This window comes from Paramormyrops kingsleyae, chromosome 12, assembly GCF_048594095.1.
Source record: "Paramormyrops kingsleyae isolate MSU_618 chromosome 12, PKINGS_0.4, whole genome shotgun sequence".
Lineage (NCBI taxonomy): Eukaryota > Metazoa > Chordata > Actinopteri > Osteoglossiformes > Mormyridae > Paramormyrops > Paramormyrops kingsleyae.
Genome location: NC_132808.1, coordinates 30984755 through 31012501, shown reverse-complemented (window position 1 = coordinate 31012501; position 27747 = coordinate 30984755). Strand labels below are relative to the sequence as shown.

The window sequence follows — 27747 nt, the reverse complement described above, 5'->3', positions numbered from 1 at the left end:
CGTCGGGGCTTCCAGGTTGCGGGAGGGCGTTACTGGGCATGCGTAAAGCAGCACCTGAGCTCTGTAATGATTACGGAGCGAGACGGGCGCGCGCAGGGAGGGAGAAGGAGATTATCTGCGCGCGACTCCGCTCTCTTAATCCACGCCGAGCAGATAGACTTTGTAAAACTACCAGGATGAAACGAAGCAGCCATATTGTATGGACATTACTTGGGAAATCAGTATTTCAAACTTAGTAAATTCATTAGTTACGGGAATACGGGCCTTGGATTGAATTAGAAAAAATCATATTGCTTCTACTCAAGATACCCTTTTAAAATATTGTCGCAGTAAGTCTGAGTCCTGCTTGCTTTTTTAGTTATTTATTGTTAGATTGTTCTTTAAATTGTTGACGCGATTGCGAAGTTATCAGAAATGAAAGACAGACTGGAACAACTTAAGGCGGTAAGTACCACTGTCTTTAATTCCCCAGTCAAGTTGTCTGTTAAAGTTGATTATAAAGGTCAAGTTTAATAGTGAAAATGTTACGAAAAACATTAAATATCTCCTTGTTTGTATTGTGCTTTTGTGGATAACTGGTAGAAATCATCAAACTGACACAAACAGTTTTTTTTTTTTTTTTTTTTTTGCTTCTTCAGTCACACTTTAGAATTAATGGCTGAAAACAGACCGTCTGGGGGCAGGTATCGGAACGGCTCTGTTTGCGTAACTTGCTTAAAATTAGTCTAGTACTTGTTAATGGCAGAGTACGTGTCGAAGTAGCTGTTAACACATAAGCAGTCAAACCAAACAACATATATTTCCTTGTGATGTTTCAGTAGGTTATTTAACTACGTGGATATCCTTGAATGTTTTGCATCATACAACTGTTATTTAATCAGGTCAATTATACATGTTTTCCCTTATGTACATGCCTCGATTTTACTGTTTTGTCTTCTTATGTCATGTTTATGTGTCTTATATATTTATTCCGTCTTGACAAATGAGAAAAGAAACTTTCTCAATGTATGGCCCATGCATCGTAGACCTGGCATGGCAATAAAAATATTCTGACTTGATTAACTGGAGACAGATTGTAAGAGTTCAGTTGCCTTAGTTTGCCACAGCCCGTTAATATGCTTTGTGTTGGATTCGTCGTGATCCTAAAGGCTCCCTATCGGTTCCTGATCGATGATAAACTCCTCTTATCGGTGGTCCCTGTCCGCTGTTCGCGCATCACCGCCCCCACCTATAGCCGCTGGATGACCTGGCGGATGCGTGACTGTCAGCTGCTTCAGGAGCAATTCCGGGGGGCGTGGTGGGGGCCCACAGACCTGATGACCGGTGCATGAATCATTTCAGAAATGCCTGTGCTTTTTATTATAGCACGTGAGTCCTGCAATCAGCTTTTTTTTTTACCCCTTAATTCAGGGCGTTTTGACACTCTTGAGCCATGTTGTCGTTATTTTTGCACTTCCTCTAGACCCGTTTCCTGATGTAAATACTACACTTTCCGTAAATTGTCAGCCTTTCTTAATACGGCGTTATATCACGTCGTTGGAAGGTATTCGGGTATCGGTAGACCTGAAAAAGTTCTGGATGGTATTGTGTTAGACCATGTATTGACGTGGAACAAGTTGTTTGATTAGTTCCTATTTGGTTCGAGCACAGGTATTATGTAGCAGGTTAGGTGTTAAAAGGGGCACATTTGGACAGTAAAACAGGGCAGAGAGTAGCCAGTAGCGCGGAATACTGACTGTTTGTTTTGATTTTGAAGCCATTGTGATTAGGGTTTGAATGCGAGTCTGATGTTTGGCTGAAACTGGTTTCAGCACAGTGTTTAACATGCAACATGATGACCAGCCCTACAGGTTTGCCCTTCCCTACCCTCTCTAATGTTTAACCAGCGGGGCCTTTTTCCATAGATTTTGCTGGTTTCAGCAGATGGTGAGAGATACCATTAAAAAGGAGCTAATTTGTTTTACTCCCTGTAATACCTGGTTTTCCGGTCCCTTCCATAAAGATATCTGTGGTATTTTACTTCTCTTTCCAGCTTTTAATTAACACTTAATGGTGACTGAGTTGCTGATTGGGTCATCGCCACCATCTTGACGTTTATGAATTTTATGAATATTTGCAATTGTATTTGTATCAGTGGTAATGTTTTGTACTGTATTTTTGTCATTTGCAATTACAATTACAAGACAATGTCAATGGTAACTGATGACCTAATATTCTGCCCTAAGCAATGTACCATTTATAATCATCAAAATGGGACTACATCCAGATTTTAACAGTTCATATTCAGTCTAAGAAGCATACAACTTCTAAAGATTAGAGCTGAGAAAGCAGCTGAACATATGTGCTTTCGCAGGCTTTCGGCAACGAAGTCAACAGCATGATTAGATAAATCCGTGTAAATGTGTTGACCCTCCATGTGAGTGTACGTGCGTTGGCTGTTACTAGTGTTTTTAAAGTTCAGCATCTTAGCTTTTCAGAGCTTGCCTATAGCTGCTCCTATTTTATATGAATTCTTGAACAGTTTGTTGTTGCCTTTGGGTTGGGTGGTTTGACGGCTGATTTTGTGAGGGACGCCCCGGCTGTGTACGTACAGAGAGAGGAGAAGAAGAGATTAACGTCAGCAGAGTTGTGCAGATCTTGGCTTTGACATGCCTCCATTGTTAAACATATCAGGTTAATGGTGTGTGTGTGTAGGAAAAAGGAGATTTCTGGAAGGACAACCATAAAGCAGGAAGAGGCTGATATTTACTGAAAAAACAGGCAATACTTTGCAGAACGTCGAAAAAATGATAAATGAAGTTAAGGGGAACTGATCAGAATGAGAAGACAAGAGAGTAAGGGCTGATTCATACGTCACGTTGCGTACTTGCTACGTCATTTTACCGAGGACAAAGAGCTTGCATATGCACACTGTGTTGAGATGCACGTACACTGTCTGTGCGGATGCAAATTTGGAGTGCGGCATGCGTTCATCCGTGAAGGTGCACGATATCGTACAATGCATCATATGACGCGCGTGGAGAAGCATGAACCAACCTTAAACACGGCTGCACTGTTAATGAATAGTTGAGCGGAAGATCTTTGAATATGTGTCTCTGTCAGACCTTCAAACAGCTGCATAAAATGAGCAGTAAATTGGCAAATCTGATAGGAGAGATATGAAGAAGGAAATGTTGAAACAATGGTTTCCCCCTCTAGAAGTGGGTCTCCAGTAACGGCCTTCAACTGTTTCTCACATGATAAAAAAGCAATAAAAACATTTTCTTGGCATTTAAGCTGAGTGAAACCTGACACGTCGATTTGGTTCACTTTGATCTACTTTGCATTGTGGTCTTGTTTTTCCTGAGGGACACCACGTGTGATTTAGACTGCCTTAGTAGAACAAGTTTTTAGCTGTGTGAAATGATTAAAATAGCCATGGTTTATCAGTCTGAGGGACTTTTCATATTTGTGTTCAGATAAATGGGGTCTTTTAGCGATGGATGCAGTAGTGCAGCCTCTCATCTGCTAGGTGTGAGGCAGCCAGTGACGTTGCAGTAGTGCAGCCTCTCATCTGCTAGGTGTGAGGCAGCCAGTGACGTTGCAGTAGTGCAGCCTCTCATCTGCTAGGTGTGAGGCAGCCAGTGACGTTGCAGTAGTGCAGCCTCTCATCTGCTAGGTGTGAGGCAGCCAGTGACGTTGCAGTAGTGCAGCCTCTCATCTGCTAGGTGTGAGGCAGCCAGTGACGTTCATTAGGCTGTAATGTCCAGGATGGTTGAGAAGACAGTTTTCATTCAAACATGGTAGATTTTTCTCATTCAGTTTTATCTGTATTTAGGACAAGGGCCTCCTCTCTTGCAATGAACCATAAAGCTGGTTGTAACTATTTAGTTGTTAATGGGCGTCTTTCTGGTCTTCTGCATGCCTGCTAGCATATCTGTTTTTGGTTTGTATGACAGCTAGGATGCAGGAAGTCATGTCATTATTTTAGTGACATGAAAGTGTAAAAGTAAAACTCATTTCCAAAGGTGCATTATCAGGCAAGATGATTTAGATCCTTATTGAAGCTAAGTGACTTTCTTTTTACTTTTCGTTCAGACTGTGAACTTTTTTCACCAGACTCTCTCTGTCTTAAACTAACACAGTCATTAGTCCTCTGTTTGGAACCCCTGCTTCTGCAGTTGTGGACGTGTAAGAAGCAGCACCAACGATTTCATGGTTACCTGCTCAGTGTTCTGCAGACCGTCCAACCTCCAGAACCAGTTTACCTACCTGTGGGGAACTCCCCATGGTAGCATAGGTGACGTAATGAGATTAACCTGCATGATCAGATGTGAAACTGGAGCTGTTTATGGGGGGGGGGGGGGGGTGAGGGGTGGATTAATGTAATGGGCCCCCATCTCTCACCACAAATGTTTCCTCTTTCGTTTCCCACGTCTTCTCCTTCAGGCACGTCTTTGAAGTACTCAGCACATCACAGATGATATTCAACTATTGAAATATCAGCGTTTTGAAAGTGCCTTGTCAGTGACGCGTGGCTCTATGCCGTAGCTGAGAGGTGGTGTACGAGAAAGGGAGAGACTGTGACCGTCTGATGGTATTTGGTTGTGCCCAGTGTGATAGTCTCTTTAAGTTGGCTTGATACTGCTTGTGGCTAAATGTACATTTGTCCAAGTGAAATTTCTTGTAGTGCATTAATGCACACATATAAAAAAAGAGTGAAATTAACATAATTGATTCTGTTCCTAAAAAGTGCTGCTCAGCTTCCTGCTACGGCGGTAAGGATGGTGTGGACCAGACGCTGCTCATGGCTAAGCTTTTGTATTTGTTCCCGCAGACATGTGACACGGATGATGTTGAAGATGTGGAAATTGCTGTGGACAATCCAGCCTTTATGGATGAGTTCTTTGATCAGGTAGTACCCTGAAATATTGTCAGTGTTCATAAAACCACATTTTTATAACCCATGATTCTACTTTACGAGGGATGATGTGATTGGTGGATGAAGAGAATTGGGGTTTTTTGTTTTTTTTTGGGTGGGCGGGATGATTGAAGCATTCAAAAAATTGGCCACAGACTTAAATGTCAGCCACTCCTGCCTCACGCCCTAGCAAATGGCTTTTATGTCAGGACTGCTTCTTGTGAGCATGTTGTAATGTCGGTCCTTTGTGCGGTGGTTAGGTGTGCCAGTGACGTGATGCAGAAATGTCTCTGTTTCCGCGTGCGTCTCTTTTGAGCCTTTGCCTCTCTCCCCTCAAACCAGATTGATGAGATTCGCACCAACATCGAAAAGATGGAAGGGAGTGTGACTGAAGCCAAGAGACTCTACTCGCTCATCCTGTCCGCTCCCACCTCAGACCAGAGTCAGTATGCAGCATGTTGGCCCCTATAACAGACTCTCTCTCTCTTTTTCTCTCTCTCACTCTGTACATCTCCCAGTGCCTGAAATATAACCGATTTGCAGTATTTACATTTCTGTCCATATTTATATCTTGAATTCTGTGTGTGTCCCCCCCCACCCCCAGAAACTCAAGATGACTTGGAGGCCATCACTAACAATATCAAGAAAAGGGCTCGAAGCACTCACAGCAAACTTAAGAGTATGTTCAGAGACTCATTTTTATACATAAATAAGTACAGTTTCAATGACTTTCTGTAGTTGCTATAGAAGTGGTAATTGCAAAACATTTGATGCTTGGGTAATGACCTTTTTTAATTTTTGGCAGGTATCGAGCAGAACCTGCTGAGAGAAGAGGAGAGGGCTTCCACAGACATGCGCATCCGTAAATCACAGGTAACGCAGGAGCGCAGCAGGGCAGACGCCGTAGATAACGCAATAAGGCTCATATCGTCTTTCTTTGGCGTCCCCAGCATTCTGTCCTGTCCAGAAAATTTGTGGAGGTGATGACCAAGTACAACGAGGCCCAGGTGGACTTCCGGGAGAGGAGTAAAGGGCGGATTCAGCGACAGCTGGAAATCAGTGAGTCTCCATTACCGCCTGGTCACATTTTATCTCTCATCCCCCTCATAGCCACTGTAATTATTGTAAAGCTGTCACTGTGTTGTTTGAAACCTCAAACGAATTATCTAGCATTTTGCTAATTATGCTAACAGTGTGCTTCTTTATTTTATTTAAAAATGCTTAGTCTGTTCTCATTCGAAATCAACTCTTGCTGCGTCCTTAAAATCCGAGTCTTTGCTGCCGTTTGCCCACCCTTGATGACACGCCAGCTGAAGGCAATATCAGTTAAATGTAGTTCGTTCCCAGTTAGTCGAGGTGACTGGTTCTGGTGACTGGTTCTGCTGGTGTTATGGCTGATGGTGCGAACGACCCCTTTCTTTGTGAGTTTCGGTCTTTGCGAGCATCACGCATCGGCATCTGTTCGGAAATAACCGGTCCTCCTTTTCCTTCATCTAGCTGGCAAAACTACGACCGACGAGGAGCTGGAGGAGATGCTGGAGAGTGGGAACGCAGCCGTTTTCACAGCAGGGGTAAAGCGGGCCCGCCGTGCTGGGTGTGCATGCGCATTGCAGGGCGTGCCCCCCCCCCCCGTTGACCTTGGCCTCTGCGCAGATCGTGGACTCTGGCATCTCGAAGCAAGCGCTGAGTGAGATCGAGGCTCGGCACAAAGACATCGTGAAGCTGGAGAGCAGCATCCGGGAGCTGCATGAGATGTTCGTGGACATCGCCATGCTGGTTGAGAACCAGGTAGCGACAGAGGCTGGATGCCCCCCCCCCCAGCCCTGACACCAGAAGCCTCAATGAGATTTACAGCCTTTATATTTTCTGTAAAGTATTGATCTGCATCTGTAATCTGAGCTTCTCTTTATCAACAATCTAATGCCGCCTGTGGATGCTGCCATTGAGGTAGGAGTCTTCATTACGATTCTGTTACCGGTTCTGTCTCGTCAGTCAGCCAGAGTGAGTGTGACTGTTGGCCACCCTCACCCTGTTGATGAATCTGACCCAGGCCCATATCTCCTGTGTTCCAGGGTGAAATCGTAGACAACATCGAGGTCCACGTGTCCAAAGCGGTCGATCATATAGCGGTGGCCAAGATCGAAACCAAAAAAGCCGTCAGGTACCAGAAGAAGTCCCGCAAGGTAGCTCGCTCCAGCCAGCCCCGTCCTGTCCCTTGTGCTCCTGCACCCTGCGGCCTGGTGGCCCGGGTTTGGTATTTGAGTGACAGATGTTTAAGCCTTGTGTCTTTGCGACACTCTGTCCCGTTACTTCTGTCCCTCTTCTTCGCTGTTTCCACCCTCTTTAAAAAATTGTATTTATCCTCACGCTTGACTCCACCGATTCTGGTCAGGGTGGCATGATTGACAGGATTGAGAACAATATGGACCAATCGGTGGGTTTGGTAGAGCAGGCACTGCCAGACACTAAGACAGCTGAGGCCCATTGGGTGAGTGGTAATAGGTGGTGACACCCCCGTGCCCCACTGTAACCGCAATGATCCCAAACCCGATTTCCCATCATCCCTCGGATTCAGTAATGCCTGTACAAAGCACTAACTCACTTCAGCCTAATTGTCATTATAGTGTAAATACAAAAGTATCTAATTAACCAGAAAGGGGCCAATTAGAAATATGAACATTACACGATGCACTTGGTTCTTAAAAACCAATCTCAAATGAAAACAATTCTTCATAACATTTACACAGCTTGGATATTCACACTTGAATGAGATCCATATGGACTAGTTCATACACGCATTACTGCCTAAATGCTAGAATGTTTCATTAATGTTAAGAATTGGTCGTAGACCGCCTTTGTGGTAGGTAAGCAAAATACCAGACACACACACCCAGTGCTGTGCCTCTCGCAATACTGCGGTGCACCATGATCAGGCCGATGTACTGACTGTGTTCGAACAAAGGGGTGTACATTTTATTCCTGTAAGCCCAGCATGACTTAACTACATGTAACCTCTGTTTCAGTAACTACCAGCCTGTTTTTGTAGCGATCATGAGTGTAAGCATTAATCTCTCTCCCCCTTTCATGACATTCTTCCCTTATCGAGAGCCTCAGTGTTTCTGTCAGTCCTCATTCTGACTCGCCATGCAAGTCAATAAATAGACTGAACCAGACGGCATCTACTGGAAAACCTGACCGTGTCCTTTGGCAAAGGAGAGCTCCTCTCACCCGTCGCCCAAGTGCATGGTCACACACGCGCACACTCTTTTCTTTCCATTTTCCCTCTTTTTTTTTTTTTTTTTTTTTTTTCTTTTCTTCTTCACCTTTCATCTCTACTGCCCGTGGTTATTTTATAGTCGGACTCACTGCTCTGATGTTTGGAGCCCCTGCTGATTTTTTTGGACTAGCCGGAGTTTTGGGGGTCTGAAGGCGTGTCCAGCAGAGGTGCTCCAGGCAGATCACGGAGTTTGTCTGTCGTTGTGACATCGTGACGTTAATCTGTGTTGCTATGGTGACATATGTGTAAGTGTCTGTAGATCTGGGGAGGAAGATAAAAAAAAAAAAAAAAAAAAAAAAAAATTAAAAAAAGACGAGGCATGTGGTATTTCCATGGCTGAATAATTTGGGGGGGAGGGGGGTATATGGGGCAGTAGATCTGAACAGCCATGTCTTCGATTGGGTGGGCAGTTAGCCTGTCCTGAGGTTTTGTCTGAGGCATTATGGGAAAGGGGGCTGTGGCAAGGAACTGCTAGAATAGCAATGACCTTGTGCAAATAAGAAATGTGAGGGAGTAGCTTAATTCTGCATGCTGTAATGCGGACTTGTCTAGTTTTCCCATATGATAGTAGCCCACGATACAGGTGTGTGTCCTCAATTGGATTTTTATTGCCGGAGAATATGCCTTTTTTGTGTCTTACGCACTACATGTGTGATTGTGCCCCACAGAAAATGGTGATTATTGTGGTTATAGTGCTGGTGGTGCTCGCACTCATAGCCCTGATAATTGGGCTCTCAGTGGGACTGACAGTGAAACGTAACACGTGAAGGGTGAGTAAGAACCCGTGGTGTTTGGGGTGTTCTCGGGTGTAGCGATGTAGCTGGATGCCTCGCTGCGTCGTCATAACGGTTTTAGTTCTCTTGGCTGTGGTTCTGGATGCATTTCTCCCTGCCGTGGTTCCTAAGCGCTGCGTTGTTTCTCCTCTCTCTCCTGGGTTTCCTGTGGGGGGGCACCAAACTTATGTTCCTGGTGGGATTGTGTCTTCTGGTTCTGCCACATGCAAGAAGTCTCCTCTGAAGTCTGTTTCAGGGGTTTCTGCATACTTCTGTCCTCCTGTCTGTGAACTGAGCCTGTTCCATGCCCGTCCAGCTTAAATAGTTTTTTTTTCTCTCCCCATAGAAAATGATCATACTGGGTGTTTGCGTCGCCGTCCTGCTTGTCATTATCCTGGCCGTCGTTCTGTCACAGACGGTGTGAGAAACCCAGTGCCATTCCTCTCGCGCCCTCCTCCTGCCCAGTGCCTCGATCCCTTCACCTGCCCACCTGCTCGGTTGAAAAGAACTAGAGAACCAGCAAAACAATCCACATCTCCCACTGAAGACACTCCAAGCCCCTGAGAAGGGGAAACGCCTGCAAGATGTCCGGTTGAGGAGTAAACTCTCCATAATCCTGCTTTTGAACTGCATGTAAATAAGGGCAGTGAGTTAAGCCAGGAAGGCAGAACCATCGCTGACATCATTCATAGTTACTGGAAGAACAACCGATATAAACACAGAGTACCGCTTAAAATCACTAAGTGTACACACTCTAAAAGACTATTTTCATGTGACCTTTTGAGGCAGAGGGAAAACCTGCGTATGACACTATGTACACAATATAAACCTTGTCTACACTTTGCGGTGACATCTCGGCCAGATCGTACCCATTACTGGAGTCCGGATCCAGCCAGTTTAAAAAGGGACTCGGAGGAACCAGTGTCTTACTGTTATCTCCTGTTCAGGATAGGAAGTCTCTCCCCACCCATGTGAAGTCTACAGTGCCTTTCATAAGTGTCACCTGATACTTGATATACCCAGTTTTAAAAATCCAGAATGAGTTGTCTTGCCTTCCAAGGAGGTTGAGCTACTAACATTTTAACCTGTTCCTGTTGTGCAATGAATGTTCTGGTGATTTACTCTAAAAATACAAACCTTTTGCTCTGTCAGGTCAGCAGATGCTTTCAGTTTTCAGTTCAATTTCAGAGTGTGTATATAATTAGTTTTCTGATGTAGTGAGCAAAACGGCTCATTCTTGGTATTTTCCCATCTGGGAAACCGTAGCATGACTGGCGTCTGTGATCAGTTACTGTACAGTAACAGCAGTAACATTTAAAACTGGGAGGTTCATAAATTTTAAGACATTGATTGTTATATTTTTGATGCCTTTGTTATGGAGATCAGATTTCACTAAATTAATAAAATATATTTTGTATATTTGTGATTTAAATTTGGTTCATAATTTTTTTGGATTCTTTATATGATCATTTTCACTCTAACCAGCATCCTTCAGTGTTTATATCTGCAAAGGTGATGTATTGATAACTATCCTGTAAACAGACTTTACACAGTAATATGCGAATACACAATATGTACACCTGTAATGAAAAGTGAGTTTTTGTTCCAGGGAAACTCGGCCGTGCTTTGGTAGTAACCTGTGTAGGTCACACTTCTGTTCTTTTGTGTTTCACTGTATAGCTGCTGGTTTGTATATATGTACGTATGTAGGCGGCCTGGTGCTTCCTCATTTGAGGCAATACAGTAGCTTTGAAAATAAGGTAAGTTGCGCTTGCTAGTTAATATGCTGAGCATATCGTGCTGCATACTTACGGTAATGATGCTCGGCCCAGTTCCTCTGTGATGCCTTTTCCCTCCACCGGACCTTCCCCAGGTCCTCGAGCCTAGGGGTTTCCAGCCGTCGTGTCGTGGCAAGTGTTACGCCGGACTGCGGAAGTTTGGGGGTTTGTCGGAGAGGTCGGTTAATTTATTTTTAGAAAGTGTATTTTGTCAATTTTTACGACCGCGTTCCTGCGTTCTGTTGGAAACTGAAAAATGGAAACGTTTAAACTATTGTTATAGCTAATCGATTCCCCTCGGCCGGACATAATTCCGGTCCGTGCCATTTCAATACCATGTAAACCGGTTAATGCACACAAATGGTTGCGAACCCTAATCCAGCCCCCCCCCCCCGATATATATATATATATCTATCATAGAGAGATAGAGGGGCCTACTAGCTGGTTAATTTGCTGTAACATTTAAAGCTATTTCAAGGGGAAAAGGCCGATTATCATGTCAGTTTTTTAATATACTGAGATTATTTCTGAGTTAATTACTTTTTTTAAAAAATTAGAATTACTTGGACTACTTGTTTTAATTTTATTTCTGCAAGCAATGGAATGCATTTTTTATATATATTAATCTATGTAGAAGTAAAATTATGAGCGTAATATAGACAGTAACTTTTGCGTCACCAAAAATGTCTCTAAGTGGCCCCATTAAGATGAGCTCATTTTAATATGGTGTTTTGAAAATGAGAACAACGTGAATTATATCAATGTTTAGCATATGAATACCATGGAAATTCCACTACAACATAAATGGTCATCTTCACAATTTTATGCACTTTTGCTGCTGTTGGGGAATTAATTTCAGTGACCCTGCAGTAGAACAAATCTACGCCATTTATTTTCTGCGCCAGATATGTCGTGTGATAGATTTCTTCGACATTTGACATTGTATTCCTTTTCCCGTCTAATTTCTGTTTGTTTCCCACTTTGGGGAGCCGCGGAAGAAGATGATGGTCATGCTGTGTTGTAGGATACGCTACTTATTTGCATTCTGGGTGCAGTTGGGTACAACTACTTCTAAAAGCTGCAGGTGAACTGCTAACCGTGAATGCGTACCTCGATCGCTGTATCATGTTACATATGCATTCCAAAGAAATCTGTTCTATCAGCATGCGACACTGAAATCGCCGGTTTTCTATTGCAGGTACAAAGCAGCCCAAGTCTATTTGCATTCGTACAAATGACGTAGTGACCAGCTCAACGTGCCACCATAAAAGTTGTACAATTTTTGCCACAGACACCTGTTAAAAATGAATACAAAGTCAGGCCACTGTTGATTTCACTTGTTCGGTTGAATACAAATTATATATACCGTTTTTCAGGTTTTGGTTTTCAGGCATATTACTGAAACAATAGAGGTAGTATGTGTCTTTGTGTGTACTCTTTATTTATTAGTGGTGACAGTAATGGCACTATGATATTCGTATTTCTCATGAGTGTCAATTTGTTTTCCAGTTTGTTGATTGTATGAATTGAACACAGCTGTTCGGCTTACACTGTCAGGAAATATAGCTGGTTATTTTTTTGATCGAAGTTGCAAAACCCATTCATTATTTTCAGTAAGCAGTGAAAGTGCATCCTGACAGATTACTATGCACATTTTAAACAAACGTGTTAACCAGAATCCTCCAATTTGTGTGCTCCTCAAATGGTAAAGCGGAAAATTAAAGATTCTCACTACAGCTCTGACAATGTTTCAAAAACCCAGCAAGAAGGTCTCCTGTTGACGCCCACCTCCTCGAACCCCAAATCTCCCGGACCCATCCCGCCATTGGTTCTCGTCCATCAACTGACCCGTTCATCAACTGACCCACGTGGGTGCGGCCTTACATTTTTTGTTTTCTCTGTCCAATCCCGAGCGGTCATTTCCCTATAAGAGCGACATTCGTACTGTCCAATGAAAACCTGGCCGGCGTACGCAGGCATGTCAGCCATTGGGTGCTACTGTAAGTCGGTCGGGCCTTCCTTGTAGTGTGTGTGTGTTTTGCGACGAGTTGAAAATGGCGGCGTGAGCTAGATCCTACAAACTTTAGCGGATAATAACAAGAAGAACAGCGATTTAAAACCCCTTTTCACGTTTAAGAGAAAGGAGTCTAAGGAGAGCTTAAAACACGCTTTTACCGCGCTTCCCCGAGCGATGTTTAGCGCAACACCCTGCAGTTCTTTTCGACTGATATGGTAGAAAGTTCTTCCAAATTATTACAGCCGTTCAGTTTTATATAGCTATAAATCAAACTTCGACATTTCGCGGTATCGAGACGCTTAAATATTTCGTTATTTGGTTTACGTAGGATACGGCAACTTTTATCTGTATTAATCGGTAGAACCTCAGCCATTATACTGGACACGGGTTGCCGCTTACTAGCTAGCAGGTCCACTTAACATAATATCATCAAATAAAAATATATTTTAAAACTTATTGCTTTCTGACCAGTTAGTCACGTACACACGTCAGATCCCGTTCATAAATTTAGTAGCCCGCCAGCTAAGACAGAACGTAAGCTTTAGCTAGCTTAGCGGGCAAAGCTAATAGCTGCAGCTAAGTGAGCAGGCTACCAGTAGTTGTTTGATTCCACATCCATATCGTTTTATTCTCCTGCAAAAATGTTGCCTTTTAGTGCCGGATAGCTAGCCGACTAGCTGATCACAGATGGTTAGCGTTATTCGTGTTTGTGTCCTCATTAAGACCGTGTTTGGTAATATAGCCGCGCGCTCTGTTATTACTGTTAGCTTTCCGGCTACGTTTGTACTTTAGTTGAAGTGAATTGGTGGGTATTTAGCCCGCATAGGTCGTTTCCAGTTATGTAGGGGGGGTCTTGGTCTTCTGCAAGGTTCTGGTACCGTAGCGAATGATTTTCGGGGTTTAGCTGGCTTTTCACTACCCTGTGCAACAAAACTTTAAAAAAACTGACCCGCTTGGTAACCTTCAAAGTATATACATTTTTTTCTTAAGAAACAGCCTTTATCAAGGTGGAATCAAATCGTCCCGAGTCACGTCTCAGCAGGTGAATTTTAATAAATTGCCCCCTGAGAGGAGTTTCGGTTTAACATTAAACATGGAAGAGGGACACACTCGTTACAGTAAAAGATTGGTAAGTGTTACTCCGTGTTGTGCGTCAGTGACTGATCATTGTGATAATGGGAGAATTAAGGGTGGTAGTGGTTCGGTTTGGCGGTTTCCAGTATGTTGGCATGGGAATATACTTCGGCGTGCCTGGATGGACACTATAAGTTCAAGTTCAAGTCTGTCACACGGCCGCTCAAAGCACGTACCTCTTTTGGCTGCTGCCACACGAAACGAAATTACCTGATTTGGACTCATCCGATTCCCATATGATTGGTCTAAAGCGTCAATCTCTGCATTTTGGCTTGTGGGAGCTTTGTTAAATATCATTGGACTTGATCTGTTTAGCAATACAAAATAACCGGGCACGACCGTGAAATGATAATGATTGTGATTTTTGGTCGGTACTTTTGCGGAGACTACCTGTATTCTCAAAAATATGCTTTAGCACTCTAATACTTGGTATAAAAGCAGTTTTTTTTTTTTGGTGGTTAAAATGCCAAACACGTGTTTGTGTACCGGCACAGTGGAGCCAGAATACCGGTTCCATGTGACAGACAGTTTTGAAGGTATTCTGGTTTGTCAGCTTAAGTAAATATCATCCTATTGGAGTCACCTTCACTTCCCGTTTGTAACTTATGTCGTTGTTCAATGAAAACAAATGGTATCATTGAGTTTTAATTTACTTATTAGTTATACACGGCGGTATATAAAATAATGAGCATTACTGTAAAATAATGAACTTTTCTAATTTAGATATGGAAAATCAGCGAGGTTTAAAGTCAGCGATAGGGTTGAAAATAAAGATTTTAATGAACATCCCTCATGCGTTAACAAAAGACAGAATGATTCCAAAGCTCTTATGTTTGATGGTAAAGGTGCTAGTGATTGTTGTGGCAGAGTGGGGAGCTGACCAGCTCGCTGCCGTCTGCATGCTGTCCACAATAATGGCCCATCTGCTGTGTTTACAGTTGCTTTTTTCTTTGGTGTTGCCCTGTGTCCTTTATAATGGCATTATCATTACTGTTATTATTTGTATAATATACTTGCTTTTATTAAAGGATGTATTACATGGTAGCTGTTGAGCGTATGATATGACATATTGCATTGTATGCCGCATTTAAAAACAACCCTCTTTTTAATCTGTCAGACATTGTTTACGGTACCTAATTACGTGCCACTGAAAGCAGACTCAGTGGCTGAACAGGTGGCTTTGTCAGACTCGTACTATTGGGGAGCTCATTGAATTGCAATATTAAATTCTCCCACATTTGTTTCTAACAAATTAGGAGATGTTAAGTAAACCTGCACTTTGAGAGACTTGGCCAGTTAATTGACTTTAGATTTATTTTTGCTCTTGTGTTAATTTCTGGTTTCATGGAGTGAAAACTTTAGTGTAAATTGAAGTCTTCAGTGACCCAGTTTTGATCTGTGCCAAGCATTCTTCACCTATGTTTTTGCGATTTTATATTCTACTGATATATCAATTTTTTCTACATTTGATAATTAGAATAATTATTCTTCATATGCTCTTAAAATTGAACATTTAGAAATGCACTTTGGGCTTGACAGGGTTAACAGAACTGGCGAAGGGCCATGCTCTTTATGTAACAGTCCTACATTGTATTTGATGGATGCATGGCATGATCACAATTTTTTAGGCACCTAAATGATTTCAAAGTCATTAAACACTGGCCACGCACTTGGCTATCTTAAGTTGAATGTATTGTGTTTATGCCGTTACTGTTACAGTAGAAAATTGCATGGTCTGTAAATGTAGTCCAAGGTTAGAAATGTATATAAAACATTAGGTTGGGTTGGTGTGGATAAGATGGATGCAGAGATGTTAGTTGAGTGTGTATGCAATACCCTGAGGTGTTAAGGTACAGAATTAGATATGGGGGAGTAGACCATATTACAGCTGTGGGGATTCCTCCTCTTTGCCTTGGCTCCTCTGTCAGCCTTAAATTTGGAATACATATTAATTTATGAGGGATGGATGTTTATGATAAAAAAAAAAACCGTCTGGAGGATAATGTGTCATTATAAAGCAGAGTTATTCAAATCACGGTCCTCGAGGTCCGAGCACTGCTGGTTTTCCAGCCTTCCTTTACCTGTGAGCCAGGTGTGAAGCCTCTGACCAACCAGAATCAGTAATTATTAAACTAACTACCTGGGAGAACTGAAAACAAGGCCTTTTGGAATCGAGGTCCAGATTTGAAGAACCCTGTTATAAAGCATTACTGCTTGCTTGGGCTTGCAGCAGTGCTCTTCGGTTAATGAGCTGGCCAGTAGACTTAAGTTTACTGGGCTGAGGTTCTCTGCACTTTCTCCCCTTAATCTGGGGAGATTTTAGGCAATTTTGACGCAGTCTGTCATGGCGTAAGGAATGCCATACTGCGAAGGGGATGTGCATTTCATTAATGTCCGATTATTTTCGGGTTTGATGAAAGAAAATATGGCACCCTTGCTGCCGGAAAACATTTTAAAGAAATGGAGCGAAGGATGTATTTATAATCATTTTTAATGAAAGCATTGCTGTGACATTCAGTAACCCCCTAACCATGTAATTGGCTCCATGCCTGGTAACAGGAGAGCTCAATGGCAACCTGAAGGCGGTGCAGTGTTAGCTTGCTTTAGTAAATTTAGAATATACATTTAACAATTATTTAAATTAGAACATCCTGTCACCTGGGATTTCAATGTGTAACAGACTTGGGTTCCAATCTCTGCGATGTTCTTTTCAGACAGAGTCCTCTGATTATATAATAAATGTTTATTTTTGTAAGTTGTGTGATATAATGCTCATATTAAGTGACATTGAGCAGAGATATAGATTGTGAACAAGCTACCTTTGGATCTATATCAACTGACGGACTAGTTTTTGATGAAAATTTGCTTATATACCAAAATATTTCCAGGGAACACTGTGGATGGAAAATATGGGTACAAGTAATTTTTCCACTGTTAAATATACCCTGGTTCACTAAGGTTTGTTGTGTTAAAAAATGAACTGCATTGAGTTTTGGTATTTTCGTTTGAGCATAGATGAGAGATCTCAACACGGATGTATGGCGTTTGAATTGCTGCTTGCCCTCCCCCACAGCGGACAGGCACACGACGGCGGTACCAGGATGATGGCATCTCTGATGATGAGATTGAAGGGAAGAGGACCTTCAACCTGAATGAGAAACTGCATTGTGACAAGTACAACTCTGACCTTGTCAAGCGCATGGAAGGCAAAGGTTCTTAGCACATTTTTTTCAATTATTCAATCCCCCAGACTATATGGCAGAAATCTGGTCTAAAACTGTGCACAAGAAGGTCACATGCACAATCAGAACTCTTCTTAACTTCTAGAAGGATGTCTGAGGCTACGTTGGTATTATGAGTTTTACCTCTTATGGAATTGTCAGCTTTGCGCTTTGGCATTTCGATTCTAGGTGCGTGTTCCTGGAACTCGGAACTCTTATCTTTCTTGCAGATTTTACATTTGAGTACATCCAGAGGGAAGGACTGAGGGACCCCATTATCTTTGAGAAAGCAGATGGACTTGGCATTCAGTACGTCGGTCACTTTCTCTCTGCCTTCAGGCTCATTATCTTGTCTTTGTTTCTTACTTTTTTTCTGACTCTGAAAACCTCACTTCCTCATTCACTTTAAATGTACCTTTAAATGTACTGTTTTAATCTGTCACGCTGCAACTTCAGTGTGTATGTGTCATTGACAGCTGTACAGTATGCTGTAGTTAAATACAAATACTTCTCAGAGCAGATTTTAAAGTGTATCTACTCTTTAAGTGCGGATATTTATAGATCATTCTCTCCCTCGTCTCAGAATGCCGGATTCTGATTTCAGTGTGAATGACGTGAAGCTGTTTGTCGGTAAGGCTTTTATGCCGTTCTCGCGCTTCCCTTTTGTCGAACCAGCAGTCGTACTGACGGCTATTTTGCGTGTCTGTGTCTGTGTGCGCGCACACGCAGGCAGCAGACGGGTGATCGACGTGATGGACGTGACCACACAGAAAGGCATCGAGATGTCCATGGCTCAGTGGAGGAGGTACTACGAGACGCCAGCTTCGCAGAGGGGGAAGCTCTATAACGTCATCAGCCTGGAGTTCAGCCACACCAAGCTGGAGAACCTGGTGAAACGGCCAGCATCAGTGAGTCAGTCTTTGTAAACTTTAAACTGAGACTGTCAGGAGGACCATTGAACTACATAGACTTCGGGTCTCTGTGCTACAGCTTCAGCGTAGAGCTACTGCCAGCTTTCGGCTTGCCCCTTAGCCCTTTTCCGCCCGGTAGGGTAATAACCTCAGTGTGCGCGCACCTGCAGGTGGACGTCGTCGACTGGGTTGACAACATGTGGCCGCGGCACTTGAAAGAGAGGCAGAGAGACTCCACCAATGCCATCATCGAAATGCAGTACCCCAAAGTACAGAAGTGAGCGGCCCGTTTACATTTAATTTCATTCACATTTTATCTAGTAGACGCTTTTATCCAAAGCGACGTACGATCGAGGAGATGGGTTCAGCTAGTCCCTAGAGTTGTTGGGCGTTAATGGCCTAGCCGAGGGGACCTGGCCACCTCCAGTATTGCGGTGTATATAAACTGTCACCCCCTTCTTTTCTTTCCTGTTTATCCCTGAACCCTCCCTTCCAAACCAGGTACTGCTTGATGAGTGTGGAGGGCTGTTTCACAGACTTTCACATTGACTTTGGAGGCACTTCTGTCTGGTACCATATACTGCGAGGCGGAAAGGTGAGGAGGCTCAGCTGATTGAGGACCGTTTCCATGCAGAGGAAGCGGATTGTGGGTGGGGGGGTGGGGGGGCTGCTTGGGAATCTCATCAGCTTCCGTTTTCTATTCATCGCCCTCGGCTTCCCGCTGGACAGGAAGTCACCGGGCACGTGTAAAGCATTAGGGCCCGTATAAGTCACGGCTAGCGCGAGTAACAGAGCGCCTGCCCACCCCCCCACTGCGCAGATCTTCTGGCTGATCCCGCCCACGTCGCAGAACCTGGAGCTGTACGAGAACTGGGTGCTGTCAGGGAAGCAGGGTGACATCTTCCTTGGGGACAAGGCCTCACACTGTCAGCGAGTCGAGCTGAAGCAGGGCTATACCTTCATGATCCCCTCCGGTATGTGCTCTACACCTCCGTCACTTGCATGGCTGTATGTCAAAGGCTTTTCTGTTCAAATGTTTTTTTACATTTAGTGTCGGCGTGCCATAAGTTACCCACAGAGAATGTTTGGAATCATTATTACATTGTGCTGCATTTTCTTTTCTTTACCATTTAAACTGTTTATGGGGGGGAGGGCACCAATCATAACCATGGTGTGAAATTCGGTCCCGATGATCCGCCAGGTACCTGCTTGTGCAGGCTTTCCCTGCAGTGCAATTCAAAATGCTAGACAAAAAGGGCAGTGTGACGTTTTTATTTGTTGCAGTATGGTGGTTTCTCCAGTAGAAAAGCAAATAAATTTGCTTAAACTTCTTGAACGAAGTAATGTCTGTAGGGGGAAAGGGATCTTACTGAAGCAGTGCGTGATTGCTGAGGTTCAGTCATCAGTGAGGTTTCACTGTTTTACGCATTTAGGCTGGATCCATGCAGTCTACACCCCAATGGACACACTGGTCTTTGGGGGCAACTTCTTGCACAGTTTTAACATCCCAATGCAGCTTCACATTTACAACATTGAGGACAGGACACGGGTAAGAAGAACTGTCACAATGCACCTGCCATCGCCTTTAAGTACAAACACTCCTCTACTTACGACTGAGATACGTGCCGAACGGCCGTTTGTAACTTGAAATGTTCGTAAGTCGTTATTCAACATCATTTTAAGGGTATACGCAAGTACAAAGAACTAGGATGCTGGGAGTACGCACGCTACGCTGCTGCGCGGCGGGAGTAGCGGCCGGATGTCGTACTAGGCGGGATTGGCGCGCAGGAAAAAACAATTGATGTTGTGGACAGGAAACGGGAGCCCAAGGAACACAATTTGGACTTACGGTCCTCTTCGTTCATATGTCTAAAAGTTCGTAAGTAGAGGAGCGTCTGTACATACGTAGGATGGGCGAATTTGTTCTAACCCTGGCGTCTCTCTGGCAGGTGCCACCGAAATTCCGTTACCCCTTCTACTACGAGATGTGCTGGTATGTGCTGGAGAGGTACCTCTACTGCCTGACCAACATCTCTCATCTCACACCCGAGTTTCAGAAATACTCTCTGGGCATCGGTCAGTATGAGTGCTTCTTCTGCTTCCTTCACGCTGTGCCTTTGACTGTTGTGCTAATTTTAGTTAATGTAATAGTTACAGTAGCCAGTTGTCTCGATGACTCTTACTCTTCGGAAGGGGGATTTGAAGCGTTTTGAAGATTGATGTAAATCCCCGAAATGTTACTTCCCCTTAGGTCTGACACGGGAAGATGTGTCAAGCCCGGAACAAAATGTCAACGGCCACGCCAAGGAGGAGGAAGAGGAGGAGCAGGTGTCCCCTCCCATGAAGCCTGGTGTCAAGGTCCACCTCACGCCCTTAGAGCTGGAGGGGCTGTGGAACCTACTGGGGAAGTTGGAGTCCCTGCCCTCACACAAGAAGTGCGTCCCGGCCGGAATCCACAACGCACCAGCGCTGCTGCACGACATCCGGGTAGCTACATACACTCTCTTGCTTCTCTCTCTTAAATGTTGGTTTGTTTGGCTCTTATGGACATTCAGGGGTTCAAATTTTTTGTGAAAAAAATCTGCAAAATTCCTAAATAATTCACTCACAAAAAGTTTCTGATTTGTACTGATACTTTGTTATAATGAATGTGTACATAACACCTTCCTCTTGTACTTATTTTAGTACTTAGCGTTTAGTACTTATTTGGTATTTATTGATAGTTATTTAGTATTTATTTATTGGTATGACTAAAGGCATTTTTTTTTGGAGTCTGCATGACTGTGCTCCTCTCCCCTTAGGCTGTGCTAGAGGAGCACGCCAATGATGATCCCAAACTGGCCTACACTGGAAAACCCATCGTCAAGTGGCCTGAGAGGGTGACCTTTTTACATCTGAAACCACATGTCTTTTATAGTATCATGGTGCTGGACAAAATTGGACCCTTGTGTGCAGGAACAGCATCACTATAAAAGTGTTTAGAGCCATTGCTACCAAAATCTATTTTCTGAAAATAGTCTTTCCATATTAATGATTTTCATAGCCCCTTTGCATGTAGCTTTGAATTGTTGTTTTTGGTGTATTTTCAGTATTTACATTTTTTTTTATTTTTAATCTAGGGTGTGTCAAACTTGACTGTGTCTTTCACGGCCTGCAGCCCCCCTGGTACCAGCCGCCTCCACTTCCGCCCTCCATACTGAACCGGCCGCACCTCTCCTCACTGCCCCAAGGCCCGCCGCCGCCTCCCCGGCCCGTGAAGCCGCCTTCATCCATTTCGGCGATCCGCCGCAGGCGCGTCCGCTGCAAGCGCTGCGAGGCCTGCCTGCGCACCGAATGCGGCGACTGCAACTTCTGCAGGGACATGAGGAAGTTCGGGGGCCCTGGGCGGCTGAAGCAGACCTGCGTGCTGCGACAGTGCTTGGCGGTAAGCCTGCGCCCTGCCACGCCCCGGTTGCTCGTGTCGCCCCGCCCCCCTCTGACTCCGCCCACCCACCCCCACCAGCCGGGACTCCCATTGTCGGCCGTGTGCTCCATCTGCGGAGAAAGCGGCCAGGATCCCGGGGAGACCACCGACTTGTCCACCACGCTCATGGAGTGCTCCAACTGTGCACAGATCACCCATCCAGAATGCATCAAGGTAGGTGAAGGCCTACTAGGGCCCTCTGTGCCCCCAGGGGAAGGGGACGTCCCTCACAGGCTCCCTTTTCCTCTGCAGGCGCAGGGCGAAGGCGTAGTCAACAAGGAGCTGCCCAGCTGTTGGGAATGTCCTAAGTGTGTGCTGGAGAAGAAAAACAACTCTGAGGTATTTTTGCTTGTCCTCGTGCTGGACTATTTGAGGTGTTAATGCTTGTCGCCAAGACTCCTCTTTAAACCCTTTGATGCGATTCTCCTGTCTTTTTTTTTTTTTAGTCCTCGGGTAGCGACGACGACGACGACGAAGAAGAAGACGACGACACCAGTGTGACGTCACCAGGGCCCCGCCCCCCCGCGTCTCCCACCTCAGGAAAAACGTCACATGGGGAGGGGCTGGGTAAGGAGGATGACTGCGGGGGCAGGCCCACGCGCCGAGGCCGGCCCTCGCTGGCCCTGTCCTACCTCTCGCCGTCACGCGGCCGCCGTATGGTGCCCCCTCCCTCCCAGAGGCTGTTACTGCAGCAGCAACAGCAGAACAGGAAGCGGGCGGCAGCTCTGGAGCTGAGACTGCGCCGGAAGGTGAGAGCAGAGACCTCAGCAGCATCCTCCCTGTTAGCTGCATCATCACTGCTATTAAATACAGTACATCCACAACCAAGCTAATGTTCTGATCGGTCATTGCAGGTAGAGAGTTCAGGTCCAGAGAGCGAAAGTCCAGACCAAGATTTTGTTTTAGCCAACCAGTATAAAGAGTCAGAGTACTACTGGACTTTCAGAACTCTGGACCTGAACTCTGGAATTACTCGCCTCTGGTTATATTACACAAAACCAAACATGGGGTTACCAGGGTTAACAGCAAACTGTAAATCCAGACCTAATATGTAGCTGATTTTTTTAAATAATAATTTACCTCCGATGCAATGATCTTGAATGCTTAACTGTAGCCATAATGTTTCTTCCACACCAACGCAAATATGTTTTTATATAGTGGTGAGGTCTGTTTATGGATTCGTGTGGTCATCTTCAGCACTGCCTGACAGCAGGACTTTTATTCTTGTTTTTATTTTTCAATATTTCATAGATAAAACTGGAGCGGGACAAAATTTTGCAGACTGTAAGTATATTGCCCTTCAGACCGGACATTATCTGGATGATGTGTTTCTCAGTCACCCTGTTGGTTCCCTCCCTACAGAAACGAAGACCCTCCTCTCTGGATTCTCGTTCTCCCAAAGTCCTCCGCAGCTGTAGCCAGGGTGTAGACGACGACGGTCATGCTGCCCACCGGCGTCTCAGGGGCTCGTCCCGCCTCTCCCCTGATGTGCGGCTTCTGCGAGGGGGCGGGGCCAGTAGGCGGGGCCTGTGGAGGGGCTCGCCTTACCGCATGAGCCGAGGAGGCAGGCCGACAGTGGGCTCGCCCCTAATGCGACGCGAGCTGGGGATCAGGAGGGATAGAGGCCGGGGGGTGCGGCGAAGGGGCATGGGCCAACATCAACGTCCTAGGGAGGACATGGAGGAGAGGAATGAGGAAGACAATAGCAAGGGAGAAGGAGCAGATAATCAGCGAGGAGGGCTCCTGGACAAGGAGAACCGGCCACAAGGGCTAGGAGCAGATGACGACAAGATTGTGGAGATGGACCAGGATGGTACGGAGGAGGAGAAGATGGATGAAGATGGAGAGGAAGGGAGCCAATTGGATTCTGACCCAAGCTCACAGCTGCTGCTAGTGTCTGACCTCAATGATGACCTGCTGAAGAGCTCCCGTCTGACTGTGACGCTGCAGCGCCCCCCAAAGGCCAAGCGTGACCCCGGCGCCATCGTCCCCAAACTGGAAGCAGCAGTATCAACTAGAGCTTCCAACGGCCAGGGGTATGTCCAGCGGAAGTCTTTGCAGCGCCCTCGACTCAATAATGGCAACGCCGCATCAGAGCGAGGGAGGATCTCCAGTAGGTCAGGCTCTTCTGGGCGACATCCGCATGTGCACCTCCGAAGGTCCTCCCTCAGCCTCCTGGGCCAGAGAAAGGGACTTTCCTTAGAGGCTCGGGCCACACCTCCCCAAGCGCAAGCGGCGTCTGACTCCGCCTCCCCATCAACTTCTTCATCTGAGGCCTTGGCCTCCCCCGTGTCTCCCCCCTCCATTCTCTCCACTGTTAAAGATTCAGGCCACGAGCCGGGCTGCGAAAAGGAGGTGTGGGTGTCTGTGTTCCGCTATCTGACTCGCGCAGAGCTCTGCGTGTGCATGACCGTCTGCAAGAGCTGGTACAAATGGTGAGGATCCTCTCTTTCGATCATCAGTTCCTTGGTACTGAAGAACCGTAATTAGGGCTGCCGTAATCACGTTGCAATGCAATTGCGACTTATATGGCGCATGCGCAATCACCAGGACTTCAGATGACAGGAGAAACATTTGTCTGGATGCCGGCTTTTCTGTACTATACGGATGTTTACTAATACCCATGGTTTACCAAAGAGATTCATGAGATGCCCTAAAAGTTAGTGATCTGTAGAAATGCGCCGTATCTTTATTTAATAAACGTGTCGGACTATAAACTGCAGAAAGTACCGCCATGCCACCATCTTTTTACCTTGTTTATCCACAATATCTCCTCTTTCAAAGGATGTTGTAGCTGCTGAGCTGTTCCTTTCTTCTCCGCCATTTCAGTGCTTATCACTTCACTAAAACAGTAGCATGTGATGTGTTCCTTTGGGTGTCACAATACGCATTTCATTTATATCATTTATATCCAAAGCCCTGGTGGTGTGCATGCGGCATATAATTCCGATTACATTGCGACGTGATCGCGACCGCCCTAACCGTAATGTTGTTATATTCGGGGAATTGACCTCTCTCCCCAGCACAGAATATCAAATGTTAGGTTTATAGCGTCTTAAATTATATTAGGAGTGCTATTAACTAACAGTGTTGGTGTTACAATCTTCTGGAGAAAGTAATATCAAAATAGTAATCAAGCCATTGAGAGGAAACATTTCCGAATTCATTATGGATTCTGACTGTTGGCAGCTAACACCTGAAATGGTGAAATATAGACTAATAGGAATTTGCTGTGGGACAGTTCTTGACAAGCAGAGAGGTCTTTTTAATATGACCTAATGCGTCTTGAATAAAGGGGCATCAATAGTGTCACCCCTGCCTCTACAGGAGCTGTGACAAACGCCTGTGGACCCGGATTGACCTGAGCTGGTGCAAGGCCATAAGCCCACAAGCCCTGTCTGGCATAATCAAACGCCAGCCTGTCTCCCTGAACCTGTCTGGGACCCTTATCTCCAAGAAGCAGCTCACCTGGTTGATCAACCGTTTGCCAGGTAGCCGTCACATTTCCAGGCTGGCAAGAAAAGCTAAAAGCAGAGAAAGGTACCAAAGGGGGGGAATTATTTTTTTTAATATTCCTTCTCCTACAGGCTTGAAGGACCTGATGGTCTCTGGGTGCACCTGGCCTGCTGTCTCAGCCCTCAGTTCTCCCAGCTGTCCCCCATTGCGTTCCCTGGACTTACGATGGATAGAGGGAGTCAAAGACACTCAGATCCGGGACCTGCTCAATCCTCCAGGTTCTATCATGACTAGACTGTTTTGGACTTTTATGTGTACAACCCATGGCGAGATGTCCATGCACTGTTTTGTCACACTGTAAATTTGACATTAAAACATTTTTAGATGATACAGGTATGTTGGAAATCTTATGCAGAGGTCACTCAGTTAAGTACCAGGACTAAGACACGGACAAGCACAGTATGTAGAGTATGGAATAGCTCTTTTCCTATAAGCCCATAAGTTTGAATATTTCAAATGCAAAGTTTATTTTTTCCCCAAATTTTCCTTTGTTTTGTACTGTTGTAGCAGATGGATGGATGGCTGACATGGAACATGTTCACATCATCCCCATTGCATAAAAGGTGCCAAGAGCCAGCGCTTCAGTTAGGATAAGCAGGCTTTTCTCTCGCCCACCAGGTTGCAATAACCGCAGCAAGCTGAGGAACTTGCTGTCCTTCCGGCTGTCAGGCCTAGAGATCAGTGACTCCACCTTGAGGCTTATCATCAGGCACATGCCGCTGCTGACGCAGCTCGACCTCTCGCACTGCCGTGGCATCACCGACCAGTCCGTCAACCTGCTGAGCGCCGTTGGTTCCTCCACCCGCAACACGCTCACCGAGATCAACCTGGCAGGTGGGGGGCGGCCGTCCCTGTGTGCGAGGATGACCTTTGTGTACATCCCTGGCTAATCCTCCTCTTCCTTCTCCCTCAATGTCCTCCAAGGTTGCAGCAAGCTGACTGATACCTGCCTCCAGTACTTGAAGCGGTTCTCCAGTGTCACCCTGTTGGACCTGCGGGACTGTAGGGGCGTGACGCGGAAGGCGTGCGAGAACTTCATCTCCGAGCTGTCTGTCAACACCCTCTACTGCCTGTCTGAAGACAAGCTGATACAGAGGATATCCTAGGCCTGTTTCAACAAGGGGGTTGGGGTTGGGGTTAGGGTGGGAGATGGGGACAAGTCTACTGCCAACCAGAAGGAAGGCATATTCCAGATGGAAGACTGGAATACTCTGCAAGTTGTACTGACTATTATCAGGAAATTGGGAATCTAATAGAGTGAAAATAATGACTGGAGCCAGAAAGTATTTGGCCTAAGCTATAGGAAGACATGCTGATAGAAGTTGCTGCCCTGGTGCCCACAGCATGGAAGGAGGACTTCACTGGGCTCACTAACTGCAGAGGGCATTCACACAGCAGGAGCAACACAATCCATGTAGTTTGTTCCTGAAATCATGCTTAGTGTGACAGAATGGAATATAGTGGACTACTTACAGCTCTCTGAGCCAGAGTTTGACCTGTCCAGAGGAACCAAGGTGCTATACTGAAATGGTGCAAAGTGGGGGGAGGGTGGGGGGGTGGGGCGCAGTAACATCACATGGATAACGGCAAGCAACTAAATGACTCGGAAGAGCATGTACTGACATTGGACACCGAAAGAAAACGAAGGATAAGAACATTAATGGTCTAGGGGGAAATGCGAACACTCTTACTTGCGATCTATTTGGGGAAAAAAAAATGTCTTGGGTCATTATTCTGTTATGTCCAAATCTCTTCCTCATTTTTCCCCCTGTTCAAAAGGATGTAAATTGTACTTTTTCATAGAATTTCCATTACTTGTTTACTTGTATTTAAAAATTTCTTCTCAATCCACTTCCCTGTTTTGCCTCTTAAACTGTATTTTCTGAAAATCTGACGGACAGTTTCTGTTCGTCGTCTCACTTTCCTCTCTAAAAATATAAATATATACTTTTATGTAAATTTGTTTCTTTCATCTAGTCTACGATGACAAAAAACTGTAGCATTATAATTTTCTGAAGTATTTCTGATTTTTTTTTTTCCAAAAAATTAAAGAATTGCCGTTTCGTAAAAATCAAAGTGACAGTCAAGCTTTTTCTCTGTAAAGAGAACCATTTGGAATTACTTGGTCTTGAAGAAAAGCGTGATCAAGATCACCCGGCGCGTTCAAGCATTAATTTGCTGTGGACTTCTAGGAGGAAATCCTTACTGAAACCGTGTAATCGACTGGCTTTGAAATTAGACGGAGAATCAAATACTGTTACAGTTAATGTGGATTTATGAAAACTGATTTATATCACCGTCATCGGGAAACAAGTTTCACTGTTTGCTGATCTTTAATTCACATTTTCTAGGATTTGTTTTTTTTGGGGGGGGGGGGGGGGGTGGTACTAATGGTTTTATTTGTACTTTGTGTGGCGTATACACATCGTTGATTTGCAGGTTGAATTTTTACAGGCAATTCGGTTGACGAGTACACTTCTATACATTTCGATTTAATGTTCCTTACACGGTGTTTGATATTGAATTTCTAATAGATATGGTTATACCCATAACAGTCCGTGTTATAAAACAATTTAGCTGAATTGAAATGCCAACTCTAGGGGCCGCCTGTGTAGTACCATTAGCTAAATAACCAGACAGTTTCAAACAAATTCATTAATAAATAAAACAGAAGTAATAAATAATGAGATTGCCTGTCTCTTTTCCATTGCATGCCTTTCCTCCTTCCCCGCATAACCTGGAACTGAAGCTCCAGCC

General features: G+C 44.9%; 2 protein-coding genes across 5 annotated transcripts; both read left to right on the top strand.

Moving 5' to 3' along the window:
* The first annotated feature begins 22 nt into the window (after positions 1-22).
* On the top strand, positions 23-10382 carry stx3b (syntaxin 3b). 3 transcript variants are annotated; one of them, XM_023797422.2, is made up of 11 exons: positions 28-444; positions 4817-4894; positions 5243-5342; positions 5505-5579; positions 5706-5773; positions 5851-5959; positions 6398-6471; positions 6554-6688; positions 6973-7083; positions 8846-8947; positions 9297-10382. In XM_023797422.2, the coding sequence occupies exons 1-10, from the start codon at positions 415-417 to the stop codon at positions 8942-8944; spliced, it is 879 nt and encodes a 292-aa protein (XP_023653190.1). In that variant the 5' UTR covers positions 28-414; the 3' UTR covers positions 8945-8947; positions 9297-10382. The 3 variants fall into 3 exon arrangements, with proteins under 3 accessions (XP_023653188.1, XP_023653190.1, XP_023653191.1); XM_023797423.2 differs by lacking the exon at positions 8846-8947 and having other exon boundaries at positions 29-444; XM_023797420.2 differs by lacking the exon at positions 9297-10382 and having other exon boundaries at positions 23-444; positions 6973-8947.
* A 2282-nt stretch (positions 10383-12664) lies between these two features.
* Positions 12665-27674, top strand: kdm2ab (lysine (K)-specific demethylase 2Ab). Of its 2 annotated transcripts, none has more exons than XM_023797394.2 (22): positions 12665-12728; positions 16953-17091; positions 17331-17409; positions 17684-17730; positions 17830-18008; positions 18182-18288; positions 18513-18606; positions 18832-18985; positions 19445-19560; positions 19961-20087; positions 20263-20498; positions 20813-20890; positions 21169-21435; positions 21514-21648; positions 21727-21813; positions 21921-22223; positions 22726-22758; positions 22837-23909; positions 24802-24965; positions 25062-25208; positions 25609-25824; positions 25915-27674. In XM_023797394.2, the coding sequence occupies exons 2-22, from the start codon at positions 17079-17081 to the stop codon at positions 26094-26096; spliced, it is 3837 nt and encodes a 1278-aa protein (XP_023653162.1). In that variant the 5' UTR covers positions 12665-12728; positions 16953-17078; the 3' UTR covers positions 26097-27674. The 2 variants fall into 2 exon arrangements, with proteins under 2 accessions (XP_023653162.1, XP_023653161.1); XM_023797393.2 differs by lacking the exon at positions 12665-12728 and adding an exon at positions 12745-13874.
* The last annotated feature ends 73 nt before the right edge of the window (positions 27675-27747 follow it).